Source organism: Dama dama, chromosome 27 (assembly GCF_033118175.1).
Source record: "Dama dama isolate Ldn47 chromosome 27, ASM3311817v1, whole genome shotgun sequence".
In the NCBI taxonomy this organism is placed as follows: Eukaryota; Metazoa; Chordata; class Mammalia; order Artiodactyla; family Cervidae; genus Dama; species Dama dama.
The window spans coordinates 9,351,781-9,367,776 of NC_083707.1; the positions used below are offsets into that span (position 1 = coordinate 9,351,781).

Sequence of the window (15,996 nt, forward strand, 5' to 3'; positions counted from 1 at the left end):
ATTTAAAGCAACAAATAAAGAAAAAGGAAGTAATTAAGGTTTAATGAGGTCAAAAGGTGAGGCCTCAATCCAAGAGGACTGGTGTCCTTATAAGAAGAGGCAGAGTCACCAGAAAGTCCCCTCTCCCCACCGCCCCTGTCCCCCCACCACTTAGACACAGAGGAAGGCACATAGTCAGAAGGCAGACTTCTTCAGGCCAGAAAGACAGGCTTCCCCAGAAACTAAATTTTCAGGCATTTTGACTTCTTGCCCCGGGAACAGTGTGAAAATATGTTTCTTTTGTTTATGCCGCTCAGCCTGTAACATTTTTGTTATGCCATCTGGAGCAGACTAACACACAGATAGTTGGAACCATGAAATATGTGGCCTTATGTGACTTGCATCTTTCACCAAATAGAATGTTTTCAAAGGTCACCCATGTGGTGACATAGATCACTCCTGCATTCCTTTTTCATGGCTGAATACTATTCAATCATACAGATATGTAGTATTTTGTGTTTCTATTCCTCCATTTATGGACATGTGAGTTCTTTTCACCTTTGGCTATTGTAAATAGTGCTGTTATGGATACTTATGTGCAAGTACTTCCTTGAAATCCTGTTTTCAATAATCTTAGGGTAGGAGATGCCAAAGACACAGGTTTGATCCCTGGGTTGGGAGGATTGCTTGGAGGAGGGTGTGGAAACCCACTCCAGTATTCTTGCCTGGAGAATCCCATGGACAGAGGAGCCTGGTGGGCTATGGCCCAGAGGGTTGCCAAGAGTTGAACACAACTGAAACGACTTAGCATGCATAAATCTAGGAATGGAATTGCTCAGTCACATTTGATTCCATGGGGCTTCCCAGGAGGCGCTAGCAGTAAAGAATCCGCCTGCCAATGCAGGGAGATGCAAGAAACTTGGGTTGGATCTCTGGGCTGGGAAGATCCCTGGAGGAGGAAATGGCAACCTGCTCTAGTATTTTTCCTTGGAAAAATCCCATGGACAGAGGAGCCTGGTGGGCTACAGTCCATGGGGTTGCAAAGAATCAGACATGACTGAGCAGAAAGTACACACACACAAGTTGATTCTGTGTTTGTCTTTCTGAAAAACTGCCAGGCTGTTTTCCACAGTGGCTGTACCATTTTCCACTTCCACCAGCAATGTATGACGTTCACAGTTTCTCCATATCCTTGCCAACAATGTTATCTTCAACATTTTTTATTATAGCCATCCTAGAGGGTGTGAGTAGTATCTCATTCTGGTTTTTGATTTTCATGTCTTTGATGACTAATAGCATTTAGGATCATTTAATGAGCCATATCTATATCTTTTTTGAAGAATTATCTATTCAGAATCTTTGTGCATTTTAAAATTCAGTCATGTGTCCTCTTATTGTGGAGCTGTGAAGGTTCTGTGTATATTTCTGATAATGGATTTTTATTAGATATATGATTTGTACATATTTTCTTTCACTCTTAGGTTATCTTTTCACTTTCTTGATAGTGTCCCTAGAAACAAAAAAGTTTTAAATTTTGATGGTCTAAATTATCCCTTTTATTTTTCTTGTGTTTTTCTTTCATGTCTAAGAAACCATTGCCTAATTCACACTCCTTAAGATTTATGCTTATATTTTCATGTCAGAATTTTATAGTTTTAGCTCTTGCATTTAGGATTTTATTTTGAGTTAATTTTATAGATGATGTGAGGAAAGGATCCAAATTCATTCTTTTGCATGTGGATATCCAATTCCACTTGTTGTTAATAAACAAACAAACAAACTATTCCTTCCTCCATTGAATTGTCTGGGAACACTGATAACCAATTGACTATACATGTGAATGATCACTTCTGGATTTTCAATTCTATTTCATTAGTCAACATCTCTGTCCCTATGTCAGTAGCAAGCATTCATGAATACTGTAGCTTTGTAGTAAGTTTTGAAATGGGGAAGAATAAATCCTTCAATTCTGCTCTTTTTGAGATTGTTTCGGTCAGTCTGATTTTCTTTATTTCCACATGAATATTATTTTCCTATAGATAAGCTTGTCAATTTTCACTGAAAAGGCAGTTGGGTATTTGATAGAAATTGCTATGCATCTGTAGCTTAATTTAGGGAGCACTGCATCTTAAAAGTAGTAAATATTCCAGTCAAGGACACAGGATGTCTTCCCATTTATTTAGGTCTTCTTTAATTTCCTTCAATGATATTTTATAGTTTTCAGTGTAGAAGTCTTACATTTATTGTCTTAAATTTATTTTAGGTGTTTTATTCTTTTTGATGTTATTGTAAATGGAATGACTTTCTTAATTTTTGCATTTTTTATTGCTAGTATATAGATATATAATTGATTTTGTATATTGATTTTGTATCCTTTAACCTTGCTAAGGTCTTTTTTTCTCCAATAGTTTCTGTTTTGATTCCTTAGGATTTTTCTCTATATAAGATCATGTCAATGGCAAACAGATATAGATGTACTTTTTCTTTCTAATCTGGAGGACTTTTCTTTTTCTTGCCCAATCACCCTAAATAAAAAGTTCCAGGACAAAATTGAACAGAAATATCGATAGCAGACATCTGTGTCTGCTTTTCTACATCTATAAATAAGACCCTTACTTATTAAATTATACAAAAAACCAGCAGGGTTCAAATTTATGTTGCTCTGCTATTTGAAATGGAACATGAATATATCTTGTGTCCATCCTTCCACTTTAAAGGGGCATGAAATATTTATGAACCTTCTATTTTGGTATGGGGACAATAAATTAGAATTTGACAATCCCCTTAAAAATTAAATATTATGTAAATTCATAGGATAGAGTCACGGGACATGATTAGGAAAATTCATGAGTGGGGAATGAAACCTCAGGCCTCAACCACTTTTCTTTCTTAGAGATCAGAATTATTAATAAATCATGATCTTCATTTTTAAATAAGGCAGGCTGGGGTCCAGGTGACTTTCCTGGAAGGCACGCAGAATGCTTGCTGCCCTGGGGCACTGTGAAGAACTTCCACACAGCTGTTGGGTAGAGCTCCTTTTGTTTAGGAATCCTGCTTTCATTGTCTCCATAAATAAATTAGTATCCCAATTAATATAAAAGTAGCCTGAAAAGGATTTCCCCTTTGGACCAATAATTTCTTCCGTCTGAAAAATGAGGAAAAGGGATCGAAGCACTGCATTTTTTTTTTCCCCCTCACTGGAAATTTCTCCTGGATATGGCTCTACAAATGGCTGTAAGGCTGAGAGCACCTCCAACCATGCAGCCTCCCTCACTGAGCAGCAAGGTCATTTCTGGGGCTTCTGATGCTGGTCATTTCAGATGCCTCTCTGATGGAGCATTTACCTTGTGGTTACACTTGCAGGTAGCACTGGGATATGACTTGACCTTGCATTTGATTCCTAGAAAGAGGATCATTTCACTCCTTTTGGGCTACTGTAACAAAATAGAATGGATGACTTGTAAACAAGTGTATTTCCCATAGTTCTGGAGGCTGGAAAGATCAACGCCCTGGCAGATTAGTGTCTGGTGAAGACCAGCTTCCTGATTCCTGCGTGCATGCTCCGTCACTTAGACGTGTATCTTTGTGACCCCATGGACTGTAGCCTACTAGGCTTCTCTGTCTATGGGATTTCCCAGGCAAGAATGCTGGAGTGGGTTGCCATTTCCTTCTCCAGGGGATCTTCCTGACCCAGGGATGGAACCCATGTCTCCTGCATCAGCAGGTAGACTCTTTTACTGCTGAGCCACCTGGGAAGCCCTCCTGGTTCTTAGATGGCTGTTTTTCTGTGTCCTCACTTGGCAAAAGGGAGGAGGGAAACCTTTCCTCTCGGAAACCTCTTTTATAGTAATATAAAAGCACAAATCCCTCTCCTGAGAACTCCACCCTCAGGAGCCAATCTCCTCCTAAAGGTCCCACTTCCCAATGCCATCTCAGTGGAGATTAGATTTTAACATGACATTTTTTTTTTTTTTTTTTGGTGTGGGGATAACTCCAGTACTCTTGCTTGGAAAATCCCATGGACGGAGGAGCCTGGTAGGCTGCAATCCATGGGGTCATGAAGAGTTGGACATGACTGAGTGACTTCACTTTCATGTTTCACTTTCATGCATTGGAAAACGAAATGGCAACCCACTCTGGTGTTCTTGCCTGGAGAATCCCAGGGACGGGGGAGCCTGATGGGCTGCCGTCTGTGGGGTCGCACAGAGTCAGACACGACTGAAGCGACTTAGCAGCAGCAGCAGCAACAGGACAAACATTCAGTCCATGGCAAAGATCCTTGCATCGTATCCTGTTATAATACCTAGTTATCCTCTTCTGCTCTTAGATAAGGGCTTCCTTGATGTGGGCTCAGATGATAAAGAATCTGCCTGCAATGCAGGAGACCTGGGTTCGATCCCTGGGTTGGCAAGATCCCGTGAAGAAGGGAAGGGCAACCCACTCCAGTATTCTTGCCTGGAGAATTCCATGGACAGAGGAGCCTGGCAGGCTACAGTTCATGGGGTCCAAAAGAGTGTGACTGTGTGAGTAACTCACTACTGCTTAGAGAGTGAACAGGTAACCTAGGACCAGGTATGGAATACTTCTTGCTGTATCAGTAAACGAAGACTATCATGGTCTGCAGCAGTTGCAGCCACCACCTGATGAGGAATTCAGGGAGGAAAGGCTCCCTGCCACCTGGCAGCCATCAAACTGCAACCTCTGGCCCAGGGCTGTGAAAACAGGATACTGGCCCCAGACAGGTGAGGTTCACGTCACAGGAGGGATGTCAGTGAGCCCAGACGCCTGCATTTCCTCATGTACCTAGAAAAGCACGCAATTCCTTCACTTGAGATACCCGGTTTTCCGTTCAGACTACCTGCCCTCAGACTAACTTCTTGTTGTTGCAAAACTTCTACATAACCCGGCTCCCCGCTTCGCCTCCTTGGAGCACTTCTCTCAGAGTTTTCCTGAGATTCTGCCTCTCGGGCTTGAAGTTTTAAAAATTCCCACCGAATAAAACATAACTCTTAGCGTTTAAGCGGCGCATATTTCTTCAGTGGGCACCAGGCCACCTTAGGTCCCAGCTGGTGGAGTCTTGGTTAAATATCCCCCCTTCCCCACTCCCTCGATTTCCTCCTGGCCTCTCTCTGGCCAGAGCCAACTCAGTGCTGGAGGCCCCAGTGCCTGGCTGGTGCAACCTTTTCACGTGGACAAGTCAGTTACCTGCAGGTCTGGCAAGTGGAGCGAAGCCACTGGAGGGGCCACGTGGAGAGGAACGGGCAGGCTGGCTGCCCCTTCTCTTACTCCCAGACCTCATCCAGCCACCAAGACTTTCTTGTTTTCAGAGCGACTCTGACAGACTCACTCTGATTTTGGGCCTTTGCATATACTGTTTCCAAAAATCACTGCAGATGGTCACTGCAGCCATGAAATTAAAAGACGCTTGCTCCTTGGAAGGAAAGCTGTCACCAACCTAGATAGCATATTAAAAAGCAGAGACATTACTTTGCCAACAAAGGTCTGTCTAGACAAAGCTGTGGTTTTCCCAGTGGTCATGTATGGATGTGAGAGTTGGACTATAAAGAAAGCTGAGTGCAGAAGAATGGATGCTTTTGAACTGTGATGTTGGAGAAGAGTCTTGAGAGTCCCTCGGACTGCAAGGAGATCCAACCAGTCCATTCTGAAGGAAATCAGTCTTGAATATTCATTGGAAGGACTGATGCTGAAGCTGAAACTCCAATACTTTGGCCACCTGATGCGAAGCACTGACTCATTTCAAAAGACCCTGATGCTGGGAAAGATTGAGGGCAGGAGGAGAAGGGGACGACAGAGGATGAGATGGTTGGATGGCATCACCGACTGGATGGACATGAGTTTGTGTAAGCTCCAGGAGTTGGTGATGGACAGGGAGGCCTGGCCTGCTGCAGTCCATGGGGTCGCAGAGTCAGACATGACTGAGCCACTGGGCTAGACTGAACTGAACTGATATACTGTTTTCTCTGGCAGAAACTCCCTCACCCCTTTTCACTGCATGGAAAACAAACAAAGCCCAAACTCCTACTGACCCCTCAAGATCCAGCTCAAACGTCAGCACACCACAAGCGTGGGTTTTGCCTATACACTTGTAGAAGCAGCCGACTCCAAAAGGCGGGAAGAAGAAACGTAAGAGTCCTCAGCCAGCCACTTACTAGTCGGTGTGACGGTGCTCCAGGAACTTCTCAGATTTTAAGTGCCTCTCCCCTCTTTGGTTTTCCCTTCAAAATAAGAATGGGAATTGGTGCCTCGACATCCCTTTTCCCAGGAGGAACAGGTCCGCGAGGTGAACTGTTCTCTAAAATGCAAATCACTTTACAGATTTCCTTTTATCATCGCTTTTGCCATTGCTTAGATTTTTTTTTTTCCTATTGAGATCGAAGTGCAGCAGTCAACTTCAGTGGCATTCAAAAAAGAATCCAAACCCCTCCTCAACCCTTTTCTTTGTACAGCCCCCTTCTCTCCTGTGCCTTCCCCCTCCGCCGCACTCAACGTCTTTTTCCACTTGTTTACTCTGAACCGTGACTTCATGGGTTACATCAACCTGGATGTGTTACATCCCACAGTTAAAGACATTGGGTCGTTTAGTCACGGGAGGGAGGCAGGTAGGGGTGGGGCGGGGTGGGTAATCCTAACACGAGCCTGCATTCTAAATGGTAAAGGAGATGGACTTCTCTGGGAGGTGAGAATTCAGACTGGTGGGGTGCTGAGCCAGCCCCTCGCGGAGGCAGGACGCAGGGCGGGGTTGAGTTTCTGCAGAACCCGCGGCGCCGCAGCCCCCGCGGGCAGGCCGGAACCGCGGGCAGGCTGGAACCCGGGGCAGGCGGGCGCGGGGGCGGGCCCGGAATTCCGGGAAGGGCGCACTGCAGCGCGAAGACTACAACTACCGAGATGCACGGCGGCACAGCCCGTTCTCTCTCCTCTTGCCCCCTTTTTCTGTCCAGTGCTTATGATGGAGACCGCCGTCTAAGAACCGCATACTGGTAACCGTGGAGACCGTATACGCTCTCCTGGCAGCGCGGGGGCCGGGGACAGCTCACAGAGTATGCCTCTCACTAGCTGGGTCCTTCGCGCACATGGTGCGGAACCCGCCTTCGGAGCGGCCGGGTTTCTCGGGGGGACGGAAATTGTGGCCGGACGCAGTGGCGCGGCGGTTTAATTCTCCGGCGGCGGCCGAGCGAGTGGAGAAGAGACGAGATGGTCCTAACGGGGCTTATCCGGAAGCTCGGTAACCGTCCGCGTTCCCCTGCGCCCGGACCGCCCAGCTGCGGCGGCCGCCTGCCGAGGATGGCCGGGCCACGTTCGCGGAGGCCTGGCCATCCCGGCGACGGCTTCCCGTGGCGGCCGGGCAGCCCCCTGGGGACCCACGTCGGACCCCCGGCGTTCGCGTCGCCGGTGCTCCCGCGGCCTGCGCGTGTAGACGGAACCGGCTTGTTCCTTTGCCTCTTCGGCCCGCTCCCGCCCCCGGCGAGGATCGGGAAAGCGTTGGGGTGCGTCCTCGGCGGGCGGCTCTCGGGGTCGGGAAACAGACGTGTGCTGTGCTGCTTTGACAGGTCACCCGCTGGCCGAGATCCGGGAGCGCGCGCTCAGGAGTATTCTCTGCAAGCTCGAGCACAGCTTGATCTGCGGCGCGGACCTGGCTCCGCACAGGCTGCTGTTTCTCCACCTGCTGGAATGGTTCAATTTCCCGTCCGTCCCAATGAAGGACGAGGTCCTGGGTCTGCTGAGCAGACTGGTTAAGGTTAGCATCCCTTCGAAACAAGCAAGTGTTCCGTAGTCGCTTAGTTGGAGCTTCTGTTGAAAATTATTAATTAAAAAAAAAAAAATCACAACTGGAGATGTTGAATTTTAATTCATCAGGATATATAACGTTCCTCCTTTTGTCTTCTGTGTGATGTTGAATCTCACAGTGTCTCTCATGTGCTCTGAGTTAACACGGTTTCTGAGTTCAGGGATGTCCCCCCTTTTTTGGACATCATCTTGGAAAGTTAATATTTGTCATGCTGTTTCCCCTTATGGTCTCTTGTTTATTACATATTAAAAATTAGAGGTACTCTTGTATGAAAGAGAACACATGAAAGATGATGTTACAGATCACGATGATGGACAGCACAAGTGTTGTTTTGTTTTTTTTTTTCTCCCCATACCTGGTTTTCAGGTTATTTTTCTGTCTTGAGAGTAGTTCGTTGTCAGGGTCAAAGAGCTGAGTGCTAGTTTAGGGTTTCTAAACTTTAAATCACATGCAGTTGTAGGGGGTACTTATTACTTTGGCATCCTGTGAGTGGTTGGAGGTAGGAAAGGATAGGGCCAGTGTCAGTGGAGAGAAGTAATCCGTGTAATAAATAAATAAAAGTAGGAATTGATAATGTGCATTTCTAGTGTTCATTGTCTGGGCTTTTCTCTCGTCAGTGTTACCAAATATTTGATATATGTCTGTGTAAATCCATGTCTCATGTACATCATTGCAAGTTTTAAGAAAGGAACATCTGATATACTAAAAATAGTTTCATGTTTTAATTGCTGTAACATAAAGCCTAGAGATTTTGATATTCACAGTTTTTCTGAAGACTCTTCTCTTCTGGTTGCAGTATCCCCCAGCAGTGCAGCATTTGGTTGATCTTGGTGCGGTCGAATTCTTATCTAAACTTCGCCCTAATGTGGAGCCGAATCTGCAGGCGGAAATTGATGGCATTCTGGATGGACTTTTTAGTCTTCCTTCAGAAGTTCCTGAAATGTATTCTTCATCTTACCAGACCATTCAAACTGGTAACTCTCTGAAATCAATCTGATGAAGTCAATCAGTCAATCATTCTGTTAATATATTGGTTCTAATGGTTAATTCTAAGGAAAGGGACCTTGGTGGTGGTGGTGGTAGGTGCTCAGTCATGTCCGACTCTTTGTGACCCCACGGACTATAGGACACCAGGCTCCTCTGTCTATGGGATTCTAAACCTTTCCCCACTCCCCTGTCCCACAGCTTACTTTTCTTATGTTAACTTATATGAATTTGACCATAATTCTCCTCCTCTAACATTATACAAGGAGTTGCCTGTAGGTCATATTGTAAAGAAATTTACCTGCAGTGCAGAAGACCCAGGTTTAATCCCTGGGTCAGAAGATCCTCTGGAGAAGGAAATGGCAACCCACTCCAGTATTCTTGCCTGGAGAATCTCATGGACAGAGGAGCCTGGTGGGCTACAGTCCATGGGGTCGCCAAGAGTCGGACACAACTGAGCAACTAACACCACCAACATTGTAGAGAGGAGGACAGTTGTATAATTTTGCTTTTTTGGTTGAAGGGCATAAGAAGATGCAAGTGACTTTCTTTTTGTGAGACTACTTTGACCATTTGTTTTTTAAACAATAACAAGAAATATTCATTGAGCACTCATTACTATGTGCCAGGCATTGTTTTAAATGTTTTATACTTTCATTTTGGGACTGTGTTCTTCATATAGAGGTAATATCTGCCCGGCTCATGATTTTGTTATGGGATACAATGAAAATGAGCTACACATTTAGTGTACCTGCTAAAATCAGAGTCAAGGAAACATGGATTTGTGTCCCAGGTCTGCCACTAGTTGTGTGGTCTTGGCTAAGGGCCTCAGTCCCCCCAGGCTTTGTTTTCTCCTCCAGAAATCGGTACAATAAACGAGAACATTCTTACAAGATTTCTGTGAGGCTTAAGTGAGACAGTACTTAGCATAGAGCCCAGCATATATTAAGCCCAGAACCCCTATTTGATGTCCACTAGTTCCTTGCTCATGGAAAGCATTTAAATTGATCTGAAGAAAAGCAAATGCTCTTGAAATTTATGAAAAGTATAAGATTTTCATACTCTTGAGTATAAAATTTAAGTAGAAGTATAAAAAAACACGTTTTTGCTCACTTAATCTGTTAGACTCGACTTTTCTCTATACCAATGCTCTGCTGTCCCTGCTGTGACCCTCGGTCCCACTTTCAGCAGGAGATAACAATAGCAGCTGCCATTTACTGAATTCTTGTGTGATTGTGATTTTTAACAGTGTATTTGAGAATTTCTTTGTAAGAGATAACAAAGAAAGTGTAATCTTACATCATGAATTTTCAACCTAGTTCGTGCAGGTGGGATTACAGGAATGGTCGTGGGCTAATTAGCTCTCTGTATCAGTCTGAGGACCACTGGCACGAGAACTGCAAATGGAAAATTGCATAACTGAGTTTTAGTGTTTTCTTCATCCTCAGTCTCACTGCAGCTGAAGTGCTGAATGTAATCACGTACAGTAGGGGATCGTCAGAGTTACCGAAAGGTAGTGCCTGATTCTTGCTTTGGCAACTTTTATCTTAAAAAGCATGAATGAAAATTGAAGTGATGGGGACTATGTAGAGTGAATGGAGCGAGATGGGCTGAGAAGCAGAGGTGAGCAGCCCTTGAATTAATACCTTGTAGCAAATTCTTTAGAAGGCAATGGCACCCCCACTCCAGTTCTCTTGCCTGGAAAATCCCATGGATGGAGGAGCCTGGTGGGCTGCAGTTCATGGGGTCACTAAGAGTTGGACACGACTAAACGACTTTACTTTCACTTTTCACTTTCATGCATTGGAGAAGGAAATGTCAACTCACTCCAGTGTTCTTGCCTGGAGAATGCCAGGGACGGAGGAGCCTGGTGGGCTGCCGTCTATGGGGTCACTTAGAGTTGGGCACGACTGAAGTGACTTAGCAGCAGCAGCAAATTCTTTATGTACATTGTGCATGTTTTCATTCTAAGGAATAATTGCAATTAATTAACAGTAAAAGAAGAAAATCCCTCAGTTTGAAATTGACTCAGCAGTCACATTTTTTTCCTATTTAGGAGGACAGATTATTCAGAGAAACATAACTGCATTATTTTTCTAATTTTTAAAATGATCCAGAAACTTAAACCATTAATATTTGAAAAGAGCAAGTTTCAATTTCAGTAATGCACCAGTAACGCATACATTTTCTTTTCAGAATTGCCGCAACAACCTGAAATCTTAACAGGATATTTTCCGCAAGACCAAAGTACTTTGCCGCAGATGGAAATACCTTCACGACCTGTAGGTGAGTCTCTGTGGTGAAGTAGATACTGTTGACCTGGGAAACTGAAACATAAGGTCCTTTTCCTCATTGTCCTGAAGACATATCGTGGTCAGACTTAAATGTTTTGGCACCAAACTGTTTATTTCCTGTAATTAGATTAGGATAATCTAAAGGGTCCAACTTTATTGTTCTCACTGCCTTTGAGGCGCCGTGTGGGTGTGGTAATGGTGGCCGAGGTCCTTGATGCTTGGTGAGCGGGGAGTCTCTGTCAGGAGCTGAGCTGTGCCCTGTCCTGTCACCTCGTGAATTCTCCAGCTCACCCAGCAGGACTGTCCATCCAGTGACGTTTGTTTCTCCCTCTGTCTTTATCCCCACGCCCAGTTGACCGGTGAGTTCTGGTTTGGAGCCTCCCGGGAATCTCATCCAGGGCTTCCTGTGTCTGGCCTCTGCTCACTTGCCACCTCCTCAAAGAGGCCTTCCTGTGGACTCCAGCCAGGATCACTTTTTCTCTGTCTTTGGTTTTCTCCTTACATGTATTTGTTAAATTGTGTGTTTATTTACGTCTTGTTTGTCTCACTCATTGTAAGCTTAATGTCAGCCACCGGAACTGCTTCCTCCGGTGTGGGTGTGGGCAGCAGTGCCAGAAATGTACCCGGTGTTCAGTCTGTATTTTTGTAACGAATGAGTGAATCTTCCTGGAGTCCCAGATTGATACTGTTAATGACCCCATTTTCCCAGTGAGGACCTTGAGACTTAGAAAAGGATAAAATCTTTGTACTGGATGACACGGTTCGGGCACGGTTAAGTGAGCATGAACTTTATATTTTATTGCCTGTGAAGTTGAAATGAAAAGTCTGTTTCCAGCAATATTTCTGTGGATGTCAAGTATTCAGTTCCATTCAGTTTGGAAGCCCTCTGTTACAGAAAAGATTTTGTAGAAATTCTCAAATTGAGTCCAGCATGAGCAGGAACAGAAAACTTGCTCAGCTGTTAAAATACTTGTCATTTCCTGCCTGTAAAAGTTTTGTTAGGTTTCCTGGGAGCTTAGGTTTGATACGGTAGTTCTTTGTGTTTGTGGCTGAGAGGCTTAATGCAGTGACAGCCGGAGACATCTGAACGGAGTGTCTCCAGGGCTGGGAAGGGTGGGTATTTGAGTGAAGCTGTTGAAAGCATCTAGAAAGATTGAGATGGTGATGCGTTTTTGTGTCAGTTGTAGTTTGTGGGTTTGCTGGTGTGGTTTCTTTAGACACATCTTTACATCCTTCCCAACTCTTGCTTTTCCCTTAGACGGTAAACCCTGCTTTTATGTTAACACTTTTGAAGGAAGCAACTGTGCTGTGTTTGGGAATTTAATAATACCATTACCTGAATTTAGCAATCCCATGCTCTTTTCGAAGCATGTGGCAGAAAGACTGTTTGTCGTTTGGAAGGGCTTATGTGTTGCCACCTTAACTTGTACACTAGGAGATCTGTTTAAAGATAATCTGAAGGAGGGTGGTATAAAGTTGGATTCGGTTTCTCAGATTTCTCTTAATCTTGTTTGAGCACTGATATTTGATCTTTAACCTTATGGTCTTCAAGTCATCCTCAAAAGAGTAACCGTTAAAATATCAAACACTATTTATGATATTTGAGCTTGACTTACTAAATACAGTGTATGATTACATTTATATCATTTTTAATTTCTACAGTTAGAGATCTCCAAATACCAGTTTCTTTTTTGTTTAAGGTCTCTGTTCTGGTTACCCACGTCTTAGAATAAAAAATTTAATTGATGCTATAAATATCGTTCAATATTGGTTTGTGTTTAATGCCCTTCTTCTAAAAATAATAGGAGTTCTGTTTTAATTGTGAAAAGAGATCTGTTATTTATTCTTTGAGGACACAAATTTGCAGCTGGTCTTTTTGACATACTTCAGGGAACTGTGCGCTGTAATTTTACTTGGGGACTTGTTTTGAAGGCAAAGTGTTCCTCGGGACGTTGTGAATCTGTCCACCTTGCCTCCTTCGCTGCCTTATCTTTTGGTTTTCCATTAGCAGCAAATCCGACTGCGAAGTGTTTGAAGTTTTCTACTTTCCCCTGGCTCCCCCTGACCGCAGCTGACAGACACGTTCTCTCGTCCAACGAAAGGTACTGTGCCCGGTGTATGGCAGGTGTTTTGGCTTCTGGTATTTGTAGCCGTGAAGTCTGAGAGTTATTACTATACATTTTCATCAGGAAAAAAAGATTCTAAAAGTGGCTGTGGTTGGTAGTAAAGGGAATATATGAATCATTTTCAGTATTTAAAAAAGCAAGCCAGAAAATTCCCCTTCGCCTTTAATCAGGCTTCACATCAAGTTTCTTTTTTGTGCTTGGAATCCTGTGCACTCTTCGGTGACATGAGTCATCTCTTATCAACCAGATTAGCTGGCCATTGCTTAGGCCCTTGGAGCAATTAAACATAAAATGAGGTCTTTTTAGTAGACAATATATTTCAAAACATGGATTCTGTTAGGAGAAGGTTGGGGACCTCTGATCTGATTTTATGTAATGGATTTTATTTGGTCATTACTTCTCAAAATAGAGAGATGATATCTAGAAGTTTGGAGAGTGTTTTAAAGTCTAGTTTCACTTTTTGCTAAAACCGCATTTCAGTGAATGCCACACCAAACGCGTTATCTGCCTTGTTTTGGTGAGAGTCTGAAAAATAAAGACCAACTTCTAGAGTTCGGGCCAAATAGGGGGATGCTGTTAAGTGACTTCCGATGATGGCCCTTCCAGATCAGCAGTGAATTCTCTTGGAACAACATGCTGAAGAGGTTGCATGCAGCTGGGGTTGAGGTGGGGATGGCATTGATCTGTCAGTTCTGAGTTGGTTACTGAGGAGGAGATGAGGTCTCTAGGGGGTGCGTGTAGGCGGTGAATGGTGGACGAGCTGAACTGAGAGCGGGTTTGGTTTCTTGGGGTGAGAGGTGAACAACCACCATCGTGCTGGGAAGGCAAGTGCTGTCAGAGAAGTTGAGGGGTTCAAGAAGTTAAGGGGTCCCACGTGTCCATAGGACAAGAGAGGAGTACCAGCTTGATTCCCCCCAAGTAGGGAAGAGGAGTTAAGGAATCTAATACCTAGAATTTATTTCTCTATTATGATTTCCTCTGTCTTACATCCTGATTCATTTAGCAGATTTCATTGATCTCATTTCATGGCACTGTGATGGTCTCTGGGCATACAAGGGGTGGGCACTGTGACGTCCCTGCTCTTGAGGAGGGTCCAGGGGTCTGTGGAGTAGACAGGCAGTAGCCACAGCACAGATTCTGGGCACGTTGAAAGAACACCTCCCCCAGGCTAGCTCATTGGTTAGGGGGGAGAGCTGGGAATGTTTCCCAGGGGACGATGTGTCAGCCGAGCCCTGAAGGGTTCTGATAGGGTCATTATGCCGCCTGGTTCCTTAGAATCTGGTATGGGTATACGCTTTTTAAAAATAAATACTGTATTTTGTATATTTTGCAGCTCTTTAAGAAGTAGTAACCACACTGTAATCTGGAACACCTGTGAACTGTTGAAAGATGTTATCATGCAAGATTTTCCTGCTGAGATATTCCTTCAAAGGCCAAAAATTGTTCAGGTGCGTTTCCTCTGTAATTGTTTTGGATTTCGAAGTAGGGGACTTTTTGCAGTGAGACACAGTGTGCAAAGTAGGCGTCCTTGGGAGGGAAACTCACACTCTCACGTTTAGATGATGAACTGCCTGGCTTTTCAGACCCGTTATTCTTCAGCTTGCCTGGACAGAGGTGGTCCTCCTGATGGGAGGTGGTCTCATTTGACACGCTCAGTCCAGTTTGACCCCCTTGACCTTACCACTGATGAACCACTTGAAGGGGAGAACGGATGTGGGGCACTGAGGCTGGGCGGCCCTGACCAGCCTGATCGGTAGGACTCGCATTGCTCTGAGCGTGTGGGTTCTGACGCGCGGTGCCACTGCTGCGGAACGGCAGAGTGCGCGGTGTGGCTGTCTCGGCGCTGCAGCCTGCCGCACGCGTGCGCAGCAGAGGCGCTGGAGCCTGCGCTGGGCCGCAGCCTGTCCACAGCGTCCGCAGGCCCGGCACCCGTGCTCCGCCGTCACCAGGCTGAGATGGGTGCCGGTGCGCGGCGGCTGTGATACATGCTGTCCTGGCTCCGAGTGGTAGCAGAGGAACAGCTGTCAGTCCTCAGAATGTGCCAAGTGATTTAGCTGTTTGATATGAAAAAGGCTTGCTGTGCTTTAAAAAAATTACTCTGTGACAAAGTCTTGAGTGGGGACTGTTTCCTGTGTTCTTTGGGATAGGTACTCAACTAACAGTTCAGATATGAGAAACATTGACTGTTCCCCTTAAATTTGATCTTCAACCCATCTTCCAGCATTACGCTAAGTCATTTTTACCCATTTCTGCTGCTTCTCTCTTATAAATATTTGGCACCTTATCGTGATTCCTTCGATTGTTCATTTAACCTTGCGTAAGCGCCACATCCTTCTTTGAAGTCAAGCACTTTGTTCCGTTGATCGTTTTCATCACTGTTCATTTCAGAGCCTTTTATCTCTGTTGAAACTGGCCTTTGGAGGAGATGGAAAACATCGTCTGGCCTTACAGTCAGTGTCCTGCTTGCAGCAGCTGTGCACATATTTGAGAAACAGACTCAATTTCCACAGAGATCCAAGTTTTTTCTCTAATAAACAAGGTATTTCTGTTTGTTTATTCCTTGTGCACTGGCGGTATTTGTAGATTCTTCAAGAACTCCTGTCAGGCTTACTGTGTGTGTACATTTTCACATCAGGAACGCCCCATTCCTGAGCGTTTATCAAATCATAATCTTTGAAAACAGCATGTTAATGACAGAAGCACTCATGAGTCCATCCTCTTTTTTTTCTTTAAACAGAATGAACTCCTTAACTTTTTTTTTTATTTGTTTGTTTGGCTGTGTCTGGTTGTAGTTGCAGCACGAGGG

The 15,996-nt window shown here is 44.6% G+C and overlaps 1 protein-coding gene across 4 annotated transcripts in view; it reads left to right on the plus strand.

Annotated features, from left to right (window-relative positions):
- Window positions 1-6,907: 6,907 nt before the first annotated feature.
- Window positions 6,908-15,996, plus strand: part of RTTN (rotatin) — a 119,007-nt gene continuing 109,918 nt past the window's right edge. For 2 of the 4 annotated variants that reach the window (XM_061131159.1, XM_061131161.1), the window contains exons 1-7: window positions 7,042-7,222; window positions 7,548-7,735; window positions 8,583-8,760; window positions 10,967-11,056; window positions 13,073-13,166; window positions 14,524-14,638; window positions 15,579-15,729. In XM_061131159.1, the coding sequence (XP_060987142.1) occupies window positions 7,192-7,222; window positions 7,548-7,735; window positions 8,583-8,760; window positions 10,967-11,056; window positions 13,073-13,166; window positions 14,524-14,638; window positions 15,579-15,729 (847 nt within the window). In that variant the 5' untranslated portion in view covers window positions 7,042-7,191. Of the gene's footprint in view, window positions 6,978-7,041; window positions 7,223-7,547; window positions 7,736-8,582; window positions 8,761-10,966; window positions 11,057-13,072; window positions 13,167-14,523; window positions 14,639-15,578; window positions 15,730-15,996 lie in introns of those variants that run through there. The other 2 variants (XM_061131162.1, XM_061131160.1) reach the window with 2 other exon arrangements.